At 39.0% G+C, this 14,066-nt stretch overlaps 1 protein-coding gene across 1 annotated transcript in view; it reads right to left on the bottom strand.

Moving 5' to 3' along the window:
• Positions 1–14,066, bottom strand: part of LOC145788510 (fibronectin type-III domain-containing protein 3A-like) — a 45,006-nt gene that overhangs the window by 5,104 nt on the left and 25,836 nt on the right. The window contains exons 5-21 of the mRNA XM_082600273.1: positions 13,167–13,628; positions 12,688–12,743; positions 11,813–11,976; positions 11,364–11,423; positions 10,836–10,974; positions 7,829–8,007; positions 6,904–7,153; positions 6,170–6,308; positions 5,283–5,414; positions 4,811–4,969; positions 4,250–4,434; positions 2,865–2,978; positions 2,345–2,494; positions 1,685–2,007; positions 1,203–1,406; positions 596–762; positions 8–135 (exon numbers count right to left, since the gene is read on the bottom strand). Of these exons, the coding sequence (XP_082456399.1) occupies positions 8–135; positions 596–762; positions 1,203–1,406; positions 1,685–2,007; positions 2,345–2,494; positions 2,865–2,978; positions 4,250–4,434; positions 4,811–4,969; positions 5,283–5,414; positions 6,170–6,308; positions 6,904–7,153; positions 7,829–8,007; positions 10,836–10,974; positions 11,364–11,423; positions 11,813–11,976; positions 12,688–12,743; positions 13,167–13,628 (3,011 nt within the window). The remainder of the gene's footprint in view (positions 1–7; positions 136–595; positions 763–1,202; positions 1,407–1,684; positions 2,008–2,344; positions 2,495–2,864; positions 2,979–4,249; positions 4,435–4,810; positions 4,970–5,282; positions 5,415–6,169; positions 6,309–6,903; positions 7,154–7,828; positions 8,008–10,835; positions 10,975–11,363; positions 11,424–11,812; positions 11,977–12,687; positions 12,744–13,166; positions 13,629–14,066) is intronic.

Below are 14,066 nucleotides of genomic sequence, written 5' to 3' on the forward strand. Positions count from 1 at the left end.
TACTTACAACACTGAAGCTTGGATCGCTCGGCTTTCCCAGACTCAGCTTGTAATGAATGGCATCGCCTTTGATGGGGTCTACCTTTGGCCAGGTCACGTGACAAAGGGTCGTCTGTACGGAGCTGACGGTCGGTGCTGGATTAATGAAAAAGCAAAACTGATTAAAATATTAAATTTGAAATCGCGGGGCATCAACCTTAAACAATGAACATGGAAACGAACCGTTCCTGTGCAGCCGTCTTTTGACTTAAGATTTCATTCGGTAACTTCCATGAGAAGACTAAGAAAACTTTACGAAGATAAAAGTTTAATCGTTGTTGTTTCTGCGCTAGAGTCATGCTAGAGACGCAAGCGGTATCTAAGAAATGATGGTCAGTGGCATAACAGGAACCAAGAACTAGGCACATGCACTTGGCCTCTTTTCTCGTAGAGAAAAGCTCACTACTCCTTACCCGCTTGTATTTGAATCATTTCCATCCTCGACGTAAGTTTATGATTGCGACGTAAAAAAACTCCTTTGACACGAATGATGGTGGAAAAGCATACAATGATGTGTTTACTTCAATACAAAGAGCAAACTGTTTATTGAACTTACCTTCAACCATAGGAGGCAATTGTGGCCGAGTTTGAAACAAATACTCTGATGAAAAGGGTCCGACGCCCTCCGAGTTGCTGGCGTTGATGCGGAAGCGATATGACGTATTTTCGCTCAATCGAGTCACTTTGTAAGAAGGATTCGAACCACGGTAGGCAGTGGTAAACCTAAAATGATGCACATTTGTACATTCTTTTAAAGGAACAGTTGAAACTAAACAGAAAGGTTTGAATATTCAGAAGCCTAACAACTAGCACAAAGTGGTAATACTTGGGAATTGTGAGCCAAGAAGTTGTGTCATAACAAACAGTGTCTGACCAAGAGTCCGGCGTCCAGCGGCTAAGCTTAGAATTTAATTAAATAAGACAATGTCGTGTGTGAATGACGTGTGGAAAGAATATGCTGTGGGCCATGCTCTGAAATTTAAACTATCCTTGTACTAATTCTAAGAAGCGATGCTAATCGAACACAGATCGTTATTTTGTTAGATAGCACAGTTTCCGCAAAAACCAGTGCAATTTAAAAACTGATTCAGGTATAACTTTTTAATTCAAAATTACAGAATTGGATTTTACTTGACAAGATTTCTAAGCGTTTTGGTTCTAACCTTCCGTGCTTATCTCTCATCTGCAAGAGAAACTGAGTGCCCTCGGGAAACCTTGAACGATCACGCCATTGGAGCTTGAGGCTACTTGAGGTTATCTGGACACAGGTTAACCCAGGGGCATCGGGAGGCAAAGGCTTGGTCTTGGCTTTCAAGGAGCGGCTGAAACAGCCACATCCGAGCTCATTTGTTGCACAGACTTTCATGCTGCAAAGTGATATAATGTCATGAGGTGAGGAATTTAAATTTACTGCAACATTCCTGTTATACATTTATATTTCTGTGTACATAAAAATCGTTTACATTCATGCATTCAAAACAATGGCAAACATGCGATGAAAAACTAACATAAGACGCATTGCAGAAAAATCTAGATTTTTGTTGCTTAAACTAAAACTTGAGCTGAAATCGTCACAGGAGACATACGCTCCGGCAATGCAGGTTAACACTTATGTCAAACACCATTAAAAAGATCGATTATTTACCTGTACTCTGTGTCTGGCTCAAGATTTTGAATACAATAATGTAAAACGGATTCGTCGATCTCGAGCAATCCCAGAGCATTGTCGTTGGATCTCTTTCCAGAAACATGGATTTTATAGCCAGTGATGTCCGATCCGTTGTCCTTGGGCCGGTCCCATTGTATAGCAATCTGTGACGCGGTGGTGGAGAACGGAGGCATTTCGTCATCGTCCACGTTATCGGTGACGTCACACAGACGAAGGTTCTCCACAGTGCTGGGGCACGAAGGCGGAGTAGTTAGGAAGCCCACTTCAGAGGAAGGACTCTGTCCCACACTATTGACAGCCTGGAGGAAAACAATTATTATGGAAAAAACTTACATCATCGAAAAAAACTACACGTTGTGTACGTCTTGAGACGCTGTTTTGACGCTATTTTTCTGCAGAGGCTGAATAGGCCGCACCCAACGTGTCTGAGGTACTTAACACTATTTCTCTCATTGTTGATATGTTGCGTGACTGCAGTGCCACAACATTGAAGATGTTTTTTTAATTAATTTGAGAAAAAAATGACGTTGAACACCAAACTAATACGTTTCATGATTGGAATAAATTAGTAGTTGTCATGAGTTTCAAAGCTTCATTCCACAACTTTTATTGAGACTTTGAGTGCCAGCTATCAACCTGGATGCTGAAGTAGTAAGTGTTGTTGGGATTCAAGCACTGCGACTCGTAAGCAAGCACTGGTCCGGTCGGATGGACAGACATCGCTTCCTCAGTCCCGCCCCATTGCACGAGGTAGTTGGTGATGTCAGCACCGTTGCACTCGGGAGCCTAAAATTGTTTTGGGTCATTTTTTCTGTTGCTTTATTAATATATCTTATCGTTTAATTGATTTTATGAGTAGCATCAGAATTATACAGGAATGTAATTTCCAAGCAATTGAACTTCAAGCAATAACAAATACATAGTGACATATAAAACTGATCTATTGGTCTACAAAAAAAAAAACAATCAAGATTAGTTTTTGTAATATCACAAGTGTAACAAAACAACTTCCCCAGTGGCAACAAAAACTAAGTCCCTGATTTTCGGGTTTCAAATGTCATATTCAAGTCGAAATATCAACATATGACGTGAATCAACGTAGAGCTGTAAACTTGGAAAGCTAATTCGAAAGTTATTTTGAAACAAGTCAACTCACAATCCATTGCAATTGTATCGAGGAAGGACTCAGCACTTTTGCTGTCGGAACGGCAGGTTTCTCAGGTGGACCAGCGCTTGTGATTGCTTCAAGACTACCTGACCAAGGACTGAACTAAAAGCAACGTCAATAGTTAGAGTTGTTTATTTTTTTTTTACAATCACAGTTGAATGTTCAAAATCGCACACCATATTTGCAAGGAAGTGCACATTCTCAAGCGTAAATTTTTTGAAAGGAATCTCAGCATGATTTGAAGCTTGGTGTACAGTTATCAGCTTTGAGTTTTAATAACGAAACTACGGTAAAGCGGCGGTAAAATACATTTGTGGCAAGAATACGGTGCGATACTGATGAGCCCAGCCTCATGGGCGAAACACGTGTCTATCGCTGTTAATTCTTGCTACAAATCGGCTGCCGAGAAACATATTGTTGATTGGATGGTCTGAATGGCTAGCGTGGAAGCTACACCGTTATGGTTAGCGAATCGCAACTGCTCGCTGTACTAGTGACTAGTGAGTGCTCACTGCTCAGCCTTGTGCTGATAGCCGGGAAGAACGCCCCTTTCTTCACAATGTCCTCTGCCCGGCGCCTGCTGGTTTTGTTGGCTCTTTTCTTTCCACAAAAACAAGAGTTAAACTAACTGGTAAAGCGGCGGTCGAATACATTTGTGGCAAGAATACGGTGCGATACTGATGAGCCCAGCCTCATGGGCGAAACACGTGTCTATCGCCGTTAATTCTTGCTACAAATCAGCTGCCGAGAAACAAACGAAACTACGTGTTGGTACTGAAGGTTTTCTCACGATGCAGTAACATGTTTATTTGTTTAATCTCGTTTGCGGTAAAAACGCAAAGAAAATTTTTTATCAGCACAAAAACAAAGCACTGCTAACAAACCCAAGTTCTGGTTAATATCAAGTCTGCAAATGACTGGTTGACTATCCCGGCCAGACAAATTGATCATGTTTACATTGGAACGTCTGCATACGCTAAATCAATGTAAAAACGATTATTTATTTCTAGTTGGGTTGTCGTCGTTTCGCTGTTTACATTGAAAAGAACTCGCACAAAAGTTTCACAATGAGTCTGTTTTTGTTTGTATGAGTTGCGTCGTTCTTGTTGCTGATGAAAATCGCTAAAAACTAAATTAGGCACAGTGATAGAACTTTGGTGGAGAATTTACTTCATTGTACCCCCAAACACAAACTAATTATTATGGCGCAGAAAAATAGGAACAAGACAAAAATAATTACTTCATGAAAAATCACAAGTGAAAAAAAAGCTGAATGGACCAATAGACTAGAGAAATATGACATCGAAAACCCACAGAAAAGTTGAAAGTAAGTTATTCGACAATTTAAAACATCAAAATTGTAATAAACTCACTCCAATTTTGTTAGCAGCTCGAACGGAAAACGAATATTTTGTAGCTGGCCGCAGTGCGCCCACAGTGCATTCCAAATCCGGCCCTTTGTAAGCTTGGGAAGGTTGAGACTTGTCACATTCGGATGTGGCAATGTAGTTGACCTCGTATTCCTGCATGCTGGCTCCACCAGTATGAGGTGGAGGTTCTGGCGAGACAGATCAATGCTTTGGTCAACGTAATTGAATGTGATGAAGTGGTTCCCAAATGTTTGACAGGAATTACAAAACAGCGGAAAGACACCACAAAAGCGTTAATATTTTCATTCCATAGGTTATGTTAAGAAAATCCAACTTTACTGTAACTGCCAGTACACTATCACGAAATGAACAGGTAAACTCAAAACCTATAATAAGCATCATAATCTAAGGAGCCCTATACCGGCATAATGGACCAAGATGCCCACCCTCTCCAACGACAGCACGATAGTTGAAGAATGGTGAGAGAGGCTAAATACAACTAAAGGCTATTTTGTGGGAAAAAAAAGATTGGTATTTTCAAAAGTATTTTGTGCTATGGCTTACCCCACTTAATGAACAAGCAGGTAGATTTTGGTCGCATGGCAACCATGGGAGGATTGCAGGGTCCTGGAAGAACAGGATGCGTGGTTACTTGAAGAACTTCAGATGGCATGCTGACCCCTCCGTTGGTGGAGCAGAAAACCCTCACTCGGTATGTGTGACCTGAGCATGTGAAATAATTGGATTGAATGTGAAGCACAGTTTGTTGCAACAGAATGAGCAATGGCATTTCCAAGCCTGCAAATCAGTTCTTTTTATATTGATTCAACGTTTGTAGACGTTAATGAATGTAAAAAAGGACTGATTTGCTGGCTGAGTTAATCAACAAAAAAGAATGTTTTATCAAGTTCTAAATTTCGTATAAAACGCTGTATAATTTAGACTCTTGATTTGAATAACAAATATGAAAACAACAAGCTTGTCGACGCATTGCTCCATCAACAGCTAAGCAATGAAATGGAAACTCATCACATACCAGGATTAAGATCTTCTACCAGGCACTCTGGATCAGGACCAGTGTATATGGCCTCCATAGGACCTCCTTTCTCTTTGGACATCTCTAGGATGTAGTCATTGACGGTGGCACCTCCACTGTCTTTGGGAGCATCTGTGGTTGAAATAAAAGTTGTAGAATCTATCCAAGAAACACAAAGCGACATGGTTCATTTAATACAAAACCAATTTTATTTTTTACATTACCATCGTAAGTGTGCGTAACATTGCGTCGGATAAACATAAAAAGATATTATAACGAGACCAAAATTAATTTAGTCTACCGCAGTATAAAATAATTTCAACTTCCCTGAGACAGGGAAACAGACTGTGAATGAAACAATCTAGGTGTTTAGAACGTTTTCATTTTGTTGGAAATTCATGCATTAAAATCAAGATGAAAAGCGGCAAAAATTCCTTAAAGGTTCGGATTTACAAAAGCATGAGGAAAGCACAAAACCATGAAATCATGACAATGGAGAAGGTTAAAACGTCATATGCCAGGCGGGTTGTGTCTTTGAAGACAAACTATGTCGCTTAATGTTGATACACTGCAATCGAGACGCTTTAATATGCTCCAGTTGCAAATGCGTCACGGATAAATCGGTTACAAGGAATCACAACAACATCTGTGCATCGTATGGAAGTCAATCTGTTTTTCAGAGAAAAAAGCGTTGCTGGCAAAAAATTACCCTGATATCAGTCATTTTTGATTTTACAACGTGTATTTAGCATCAACGACAAACCTTGAGTTGAACATCAAAAGGGGAAAAAATGATAAAAAAGACGCAACCTGGACATCATGCTGAGAAAAACATTCTAAATAGAATTAAGTTATTTCTCAGCTTGAAACATCAATATTTGCCTTACCCCAGCACAGCTTGAAGGACCTCGCGTGCACGTTCCCATGGAGTTGGGGTTTGCCAGGAGCTTTAGGTTTGTCTGGGCAGGTTCGGTACGACACTACGTCACTGTGCTTGCTCTTGCCCTCGTTGTTGTAAGCGAGCAACTGCAAAGAAACAGCGTTTATATGCGGCTCAAAAGATAGATTCAAGTTAAAATTTAACTCTCGGTCGAAAAAGTAATGTCAACTGCTAAACATGTCTTGAATAGCTAGTCAGGATAAAGCAGCTGCAAACCTCAAACGCTACGAGCAACCTCACACTCACTTTAGCATTTTTCTCTTTGACGAATGTCGTGTTAATTTTACATTATTTCAATGTAAAAAATGCAGAAGCTTGCGCGACTGCTGCAGCATACACATACCCATTACTACTTTTGGGTGATTTCGCACGAAATTTTCATGTTTCAAAACTGTCAATCAATCAATCAACGCTGGTTAATAAACTGCATGAAACTCGTTGAAACTGGTTTTTGGTGATATATCACTCAACTTCGCAGGTTAAAATTTCGATTAAACGAATAACAATAACTTCATGTTAAAGTAATGGTTGGTTTTCTCTGAGAATAATATTGTCAAGACAAAATCGCTGACCAAAACCGTACAATAGAGACTGCCTCAACATTTACAGTATATAGAAATAAAATCATGGGCAGACTACGTTTCTACTGAGAAATAACGTGCAAATATATGACATGCTTACACGAAACTTGTAATGGGAATTCCTGGCCAAATTCTTGACAAGAAATGTGAAGTCTGCGCCATCATAAACAGGACGGAACCCGTAACCTGTGGACTCGTCATTCATTTCCAAAGTGTAGCCGGACACCTCTCCCTGTGGCTTTGTCCATTCCAAAGTCAAGCTACTGATCATGGCTTTCGTCAGTCGAGGAGCCTCTGGGGCGGATGGTACAGTGCCAGCCGTGTAGAAGCGAACATTGGGACTCCAATTGCTGAATGTTTTGTAAACTTTAAACGTTAGATAAAATCCTTAAGATAAAAAGAGTGCTAAGAGTATTGGTTCGAAAGGGCGCCGATTCGATACCGTTCAAGAGCATGTGGCTGTGTCTTCAGCAGAACACTTAAAGGCATGTCTAACGGTGGACATGAAGACATGTTTTCTTGCCTTTCCGTCCACTTAATTTGAATCTTCAACCACCGGGCGTAAGCCTGGATACGACGACAACTTCTGAGTAAAGCTCTTCGAAGAACTCTGACAGTTTTACATGTTTGTCGGCAATGGAATATTCCCGCTGGCCCCATCGCCGTGGCTGACAAAGCGAAGCTTTCACTTGTAGTTTAAGCTCCATCACATATAAGCTGGAGCTGGTTTATCTTCATGATGGCGATATTGCAAAGCTGTCCTGAAAATGAACTGCTCAACTGCACATGGCAAAAGAATTAACTCATGAATGCTTGCTTATTACTATTAGTCAAAGTAGTGACCTTTTTCCCAAAATATTTTTAGACAAGTTTAGCAAAATCAATAACATAAAAATAATTCCAAAATGACTGAACTTTTCAAAACAATCTTGAACAAGAAAAAGTATTACACATGCAAGCTACCAAAAGGTGAAGTATTAATCTTGACATCAAGGTCGAACAAACAAGACAAACTCACAACATACCTCTTGCCTAACTTGTTTTCTGCAGCCAGTCTGAACACATACGCAGTAGAAGGCGTCAGCTTTTGAACTTTGAACTGCTTTTGCGAGATGGAGGAAACAAGACGGAACCCACTCCCATTCTCGGCCTCGTTTATCTCCAAGTGATACTTTTGTACTTTTTCTCCATTGTCGTTGGGAGCCTAATAAACACGTAACGAGACCCATCAAATAAAATCGATCATTTTTACATTGGAGCAACGTCTGAATCAATGCAAAAAAGGTCTAATTTTGTCAACTGAGTAAAAATTTGTGCCGTGAAACAGGACAAACAGGTGCAATAGTTCATGTACTCAGTTGCGCCTCTATACGGCTGCATTGACACTGTCTGCTTTGTAAAGCGCTGTGGAGCAACGCATTCTGCGATGGATACAGCGCTATATAAAAACTAACCTTATTATTATTATTATAATGATCATCCTTCTGGCATACTACAGTCTAAGAAGGGGAGAGGGAGGGTTGTTTTATACTTTGCCCGTCCGACCTTCTATCGCCGGTTTAAAACCGAGTGACATAAAGACGCAGTTTATCTGATACACTTCACATATCACTGTTATTATGGATTACTGAAAAGCTTGGGTGTTCAGTGTTCACTGTCCATCAGGACATTTATCGTTTGTAGTACGAGTTGCAACGTTCATCTGATGAAAGTGAGAGCAAAAGCAACGATAAACAGGCTGGTTTATTGCTTCACTGACGTTTCGCGCACCATGCCAATGCGCATCCTCAAAGCGAATAACAATATAAGACGTCTGTAAGTGATGCATTTTAATTTTATGAAACAGTTAAGCAAAAAAATGTTCCAGACAACTGAGTGACAAATTTAAATTTACTTCCGTATAAGAATAAGTTGAAGCCTTTAAAGGGTCCTATGAGAGACAAACTTAATTAGCGGTATACAAAAATCAGAAAAAGCTAACAAAATATTCTATTCGTTAAAACACCTCATAGGTAACTTATAAACCAATGAAATGTAGCATCACATGATTACTGTAAAGCAGGGGTCGGCAAACTGCGGCCCGCGGGCCAAATGCGGCCCGCGGACAAACTTTTTGCGGCCCTCGAACGATCTTACTTTTAGTGCATAAACTAAAGTTTCATCATTATCTACGCATGAATTTATTTTATATCATAACAAAAAGCCCTTTAACATGTGTCCCGACATTACTCGGTAACTCTCATGTACGCTACAAAATCTCTCAAAATTATGGTCTGACGTTACTCAAAATTAAAATGGAAATAATTGAACTTCAATCATCCGACATATTGAAGGCCAAATACGATTCAGTTCCAATTGCCAACTTTTATAAAGAATATGTCCAGAAATCCACCTATCCTCATCTGTATGACAATGCAAAACGTGTAATGTGCATGTTTGGAAGCACATACTGCTGTGAGCAGCTCTTTTCAAAAATGAATTACGCAAAGAATAAACTTCGCACTCGCCGTCAGATCGTGATTTGAATGACGTATTGCAAATATCATCAACAAAGTTGCCAGTTGATTTAAACACCTTGGCCATGACACAGAAACAACATCATCCTTCACATTGATAAATGATAAGTAAATAAAAACAATGCATTGCGTTTTAATACGTGTTTGATAATAAATATGAAACGGCAACAAACACGTCTCATTGTGCAATAGACACAGGAATAGGAGTTGCAAGTGCGCCATGATTTTAAGGATAATGTGGCGATTGTTTATCGGTTGAAATTTATGCGGCCCGCACGGTACCGGAAGTTTGTAGATTTGGCCCAGTAGTACAGAAAGTTTGCCGACCCCTGCTGTAAAGTGTAAACCTTGCCACAAACAAGGAGTTTAAATGCCACGAACAGAGACGCAAATGGTCATTTGAACGATTTCGGATTTCACTGGCATAGTTGTGGCAAACACGATAAAACATGCTCATTGAACCGTGCAAATTGAGAGAACTTTTGTTTCTTTTTGATACAAAAAGTGACAGCAAAGAGCTGATGCTTTTGTCGAGCAAATATTATGGATTTAAATGATGCACGAACCCAAGTTAAGCGATCAATTTGTTAACTTTGAAATATGCTACGTTTTTGCGTCAACCATACATCAGTGTTCATTGTATCAGTGTATCACTACAACGAATATTTTGCATACTTGAAAAGGGGGATTACTGTTAGGTAAAGTGAGTCAGCGTTTTCCTGATTGATTGCAGACTTTTAAGTTTTAGCAGTGACTGAACTTCCTGGTGAGATTTTTTCGGTGCAATATCAGAAAGTATAAACTTGAGCAAACGACAGTTTGAAATTAAAATGAAGTTGCACCCAACGCGTCAGCAAAGCACAAATTATTTTGGTCTTAAGAAATGACTTTAAAAAACAAAAAAATTTAATTGCTCGCTGAATGGAATCAAAATGTGCCTGATGAAGGTTTAGGTATGGAGCTCGAAGAACGCGTAAATGAATCTCGACAACAGACTTTGAAGCCACACGTCTAGCGACCCTACCTTTGGTACACAATCGTGTGCAGGGTCAAATAAAAGCAAATACTTTGGCTGCAACACGAAAGAATGAAATGTACATCATAATTATGATGTTGATTAAGCCATGCTAAACATTGGATGACACTTAGCTAACAGCAGATACAAAATCTACTTATCGCTATAACTGTGTTTAAAATTAGCATTAGTGACAGCAAACATACAAAAATACTAAAGAATCGTGGTATACTTCAAAACTGCATCCAAAACTTCTCATTAAAAGGTCTTAAAATAGATAAACGGACTACTGTTTCAAAAGAGAAAAAGTAGCTGTCGAAATCGGTTCTGCACAAAAACAGACTGCTGAAAAGCAGCATTTAAACTTTTGAAGAGTATTACTTTGGCTTGGTCGTACATTTCGATAAATTGACCCATTGAATTTAACTCGAGCTTGAGAAGTTAAAGTGTGTGGAATAATTTATCTTAACATACAAAGAGAAAATAAAAACATGATCTTACCGTCCATTTAAGCGTTATGTTGCTTTTGGTTTTCGACTGAAGCTTTGGAGCTGCTGGAGTATCAGGGCGACAACTCAAAGTTTTGAAACAGGTGATTCCCGATGCTGGACCTCGCTCCTTGTTGCAAGTCGAATAGATTCTAAACAAATTTACAGTTTGTGTGGTTGAAAACATGCGCTCACAGTAGAAAGGTATATTTTTTTTGTCGTAAACTTAAAGGGTTCAAAAATACAGCTATATGTACGAACAACTGTTTTTAACAGACATAGCAATATGCAATCTTACTATCAACAGCTTCACTACCACAACTGTCGTAGTGTCCACTCTTGTGCCTAAAGTTGCTTGTTTACATTGATAATTCAACTACTACTTCTGCGTTACGAAGGTTTGGGTTGTATTTACGTCAGTGGAGTGTACCGTACAACTTAAACAAATTATCAATTCTAATTGTTGCCACTGAAAACTTTCTAACGCGAAGGGGTGGCACCGATCCGAGCCCCAAAAAAGAAGAAATATTAGTAACAGTACCTGACACTGTACTCAGACGCTGGACGCAGGTCAGTGATGGAATATCTGCATTCTTTGCCGCTGTAAAAAAATCAATGATGTTTCGAGAATGGTTGTTTTTGTAGGTGAGTATTGACATGCAATCATGTTCAACGCGACTAATATTAAAAATACAATTTATTATGCAACATGTCACTGCAGCAGTAAATTCATAATCCTAATGCTTGGCTTCGTATGTTTATGTTATAAAAATCATTTATGCTTTACAATGTCAGTTTAGGCGATAATTTGTCTAAAGTCATAATTATATAAAAAAAAACATTTCTTATTGAAAAAAGGAATAAAACGATGAAAGGCAACACGATAAGGAAAAGCTTAACTGTTGACAACCCTGACGATTCGGGATGATGTCCAGGTTCTTGTTACAAAACGGTATCCATGAGATTTAGGTTGAAAAGACAATTACATACTTGAATATGGAATGATATTTCCCACCGTCCTTCTTGCCACGAGAAAAGTCGAGATCGTAAAACACTGAAAACTCCCTTGTTTTCAACTTTAACTCCGGGGTAACGTTTTGGACTGGCAACTGACCCCAAACGACCTTCGCCGACCGAGGAGTTACATCTCGTACCTGTACATTCAATATGTCCTTATCCTTGGGGGATGTGTTGGTGACACTACCAAAAGCTGCTTACGAGAATGCTATTACCCAAAAAATGTTGAGAATGAGATTTTTTTGAGATTTCGGTGTCACGATAAAAAAATTGATTACAAAAGTGTCGATATAAATCGTATTCAATTAAACCAATAATTTTCCGGCTAGTAGGATGGCAAAGTAATGTATCTCTGACAACTGAAGGTGTGTGAAGTCACTCATAGCTCAAACTGAAAATATAAAAACTAAAATTAACGTAACGCCGTACTTGTGCAATATTTTCCCACGGCACAATACAGACTGTGTAAAAGCACAATAGATGTGACTGATGTTTTTCCATATTTAAAATCATTTTAAGTTTATGCTAACTTAAATGCATGAATGATGATTGATGAGATTATACCAATTCTAGTAGTTGGTCGAATCATCATCATCATTTTCAGTCTGTGAGAGCCCACTGCAGAGCGTAAGCCTTCCCCTTTTCATGCCAATTTACATGATTATGTGCTAGTTGGTACCAATTGGTTGTATTGTATTGTTTGTCAATGTCGTCCCTCCATCTCACTTTTGGTCGAATAGTTCAATAAAAATCCGCTGAAGGAAAGTTTTATCAGAACCATAAATTTTGACAAAATCAAGATTTTTTACTGAAACGTTAAAGTATCAGAAAAGAAAACCACTCTTTACCTTCGGCGCCTTGATGGCTGCTACCAGCTCTGATATGGTTTGATAGGCTTGCGTGTCTGGAAAAAAAATACTACATGGTAACACAAAAGCTTCAAAACTGTCCTTGTGGATCCACCGATTTCTTCAAACTTTGCACACATTAACGGAGGGTTAATGCAATAAATACCATATTTCATATGAAACTTTACATATAGATGCAAAAAGCAACACAAATGATAAGGTTAACAAAAGAAAATCTATCTAGTTTCTATCTAGTTTCTATCTAGTTTGAATAAGGCACTAATGATGCTCTACAATTACAGCGAAATGCATATGCCAATAGGGCTCTGCTGATTTTCCATGTATTTTAGTAATAAAAAATGATTAAATGAAAATCTTTTACAACTTTACACTTTGATGTGACAATATTAAAACTTGCAACAAAAAGTCTGATTGTGCATTACGAACAAACATTAAAATCAAAACCGATGAAAATGTACCTGGAGGTGACTGATCATCGTTTTCATCAAGAGATGCCTGGCCATCGTCTGTAGCAGAAGTCGAAGTAAGAACAGGTGTTTCGTCAAAAGAGGAGCTCGGTTTGGGTGAATTTGTGACGTGACCTGAAGCATCCAATGACATTGAAGATGCTTCTGTTGTTAATCGGCCTGGAGAGTGTGAGAACTTGTGTTTGTTGGATCGCGCTAAGTTCTTCAGTGGTTTCGGACTTCCTCCTGGAGAAGAAGCATATGAAGAAGAGGATGCAGGAGAAGAGTTCATTGAAGATGAGAACAGCGTGGAAGAATCCTTGGATAAAGGCAGAGGTTTGTTTTGGTGACTCTGCAACGTGTTGGAAAATGTTTCTTGAGCAACAGGATGATGCGGATGCGAAGAAGAAGTGTTCTGGATATCAGAAGAGCTGGAGCATTGCTGCACAGAGCTTAGTGACGAATCTGATAAATCTGGAAAGCACAATGTAGTTTCGTTAAATGTAAAGTAGCCAAAAGCTACTTCAAGCATAACGTAACTTATGAAAGAAATTCCTACAATAGAAGGAAAAGGTCTGAGCATGGTGAAGTATCAAATCAGTTTATACTGTTGTGGTTTTACTGTTAATTGTATCAAATCAACACGCTAACAAGTGACATAAAAACAAATCGAGTAATTTAAAAGAACATTCAAACTATTCAGTATCCAGTCGCGATAACAAGAATAAAAACATATATAAAAGGCCACAAATGAAGCGTTGTTCAACACGCGGCACACAGACACGTCTATGCATATTTTCCCTGCATGTTTGAATGTAAAAAAGGAAAGTCTGATTTATAGGGAAGAAGCGCTGTCTATTACAACTACGGGGCGAATTTAAAAATTTAAACGTGTTAGTGATCTACCAACTG

Source organism: Aplidium turbinatum, chromosome 2 (assembly GCF_918807975.1).
Source record: "Aplidium turbinatum chromosome 2, kaAplTurb1.1, whole genome shotgun sequence".
NCBI classification, from domain to species: Eukaryota; Metazoa; Chordata; class Ascidiacea; order Aplousobranchia; family Polyclinidae; genus Aplidium; species Aplidium turbinatum.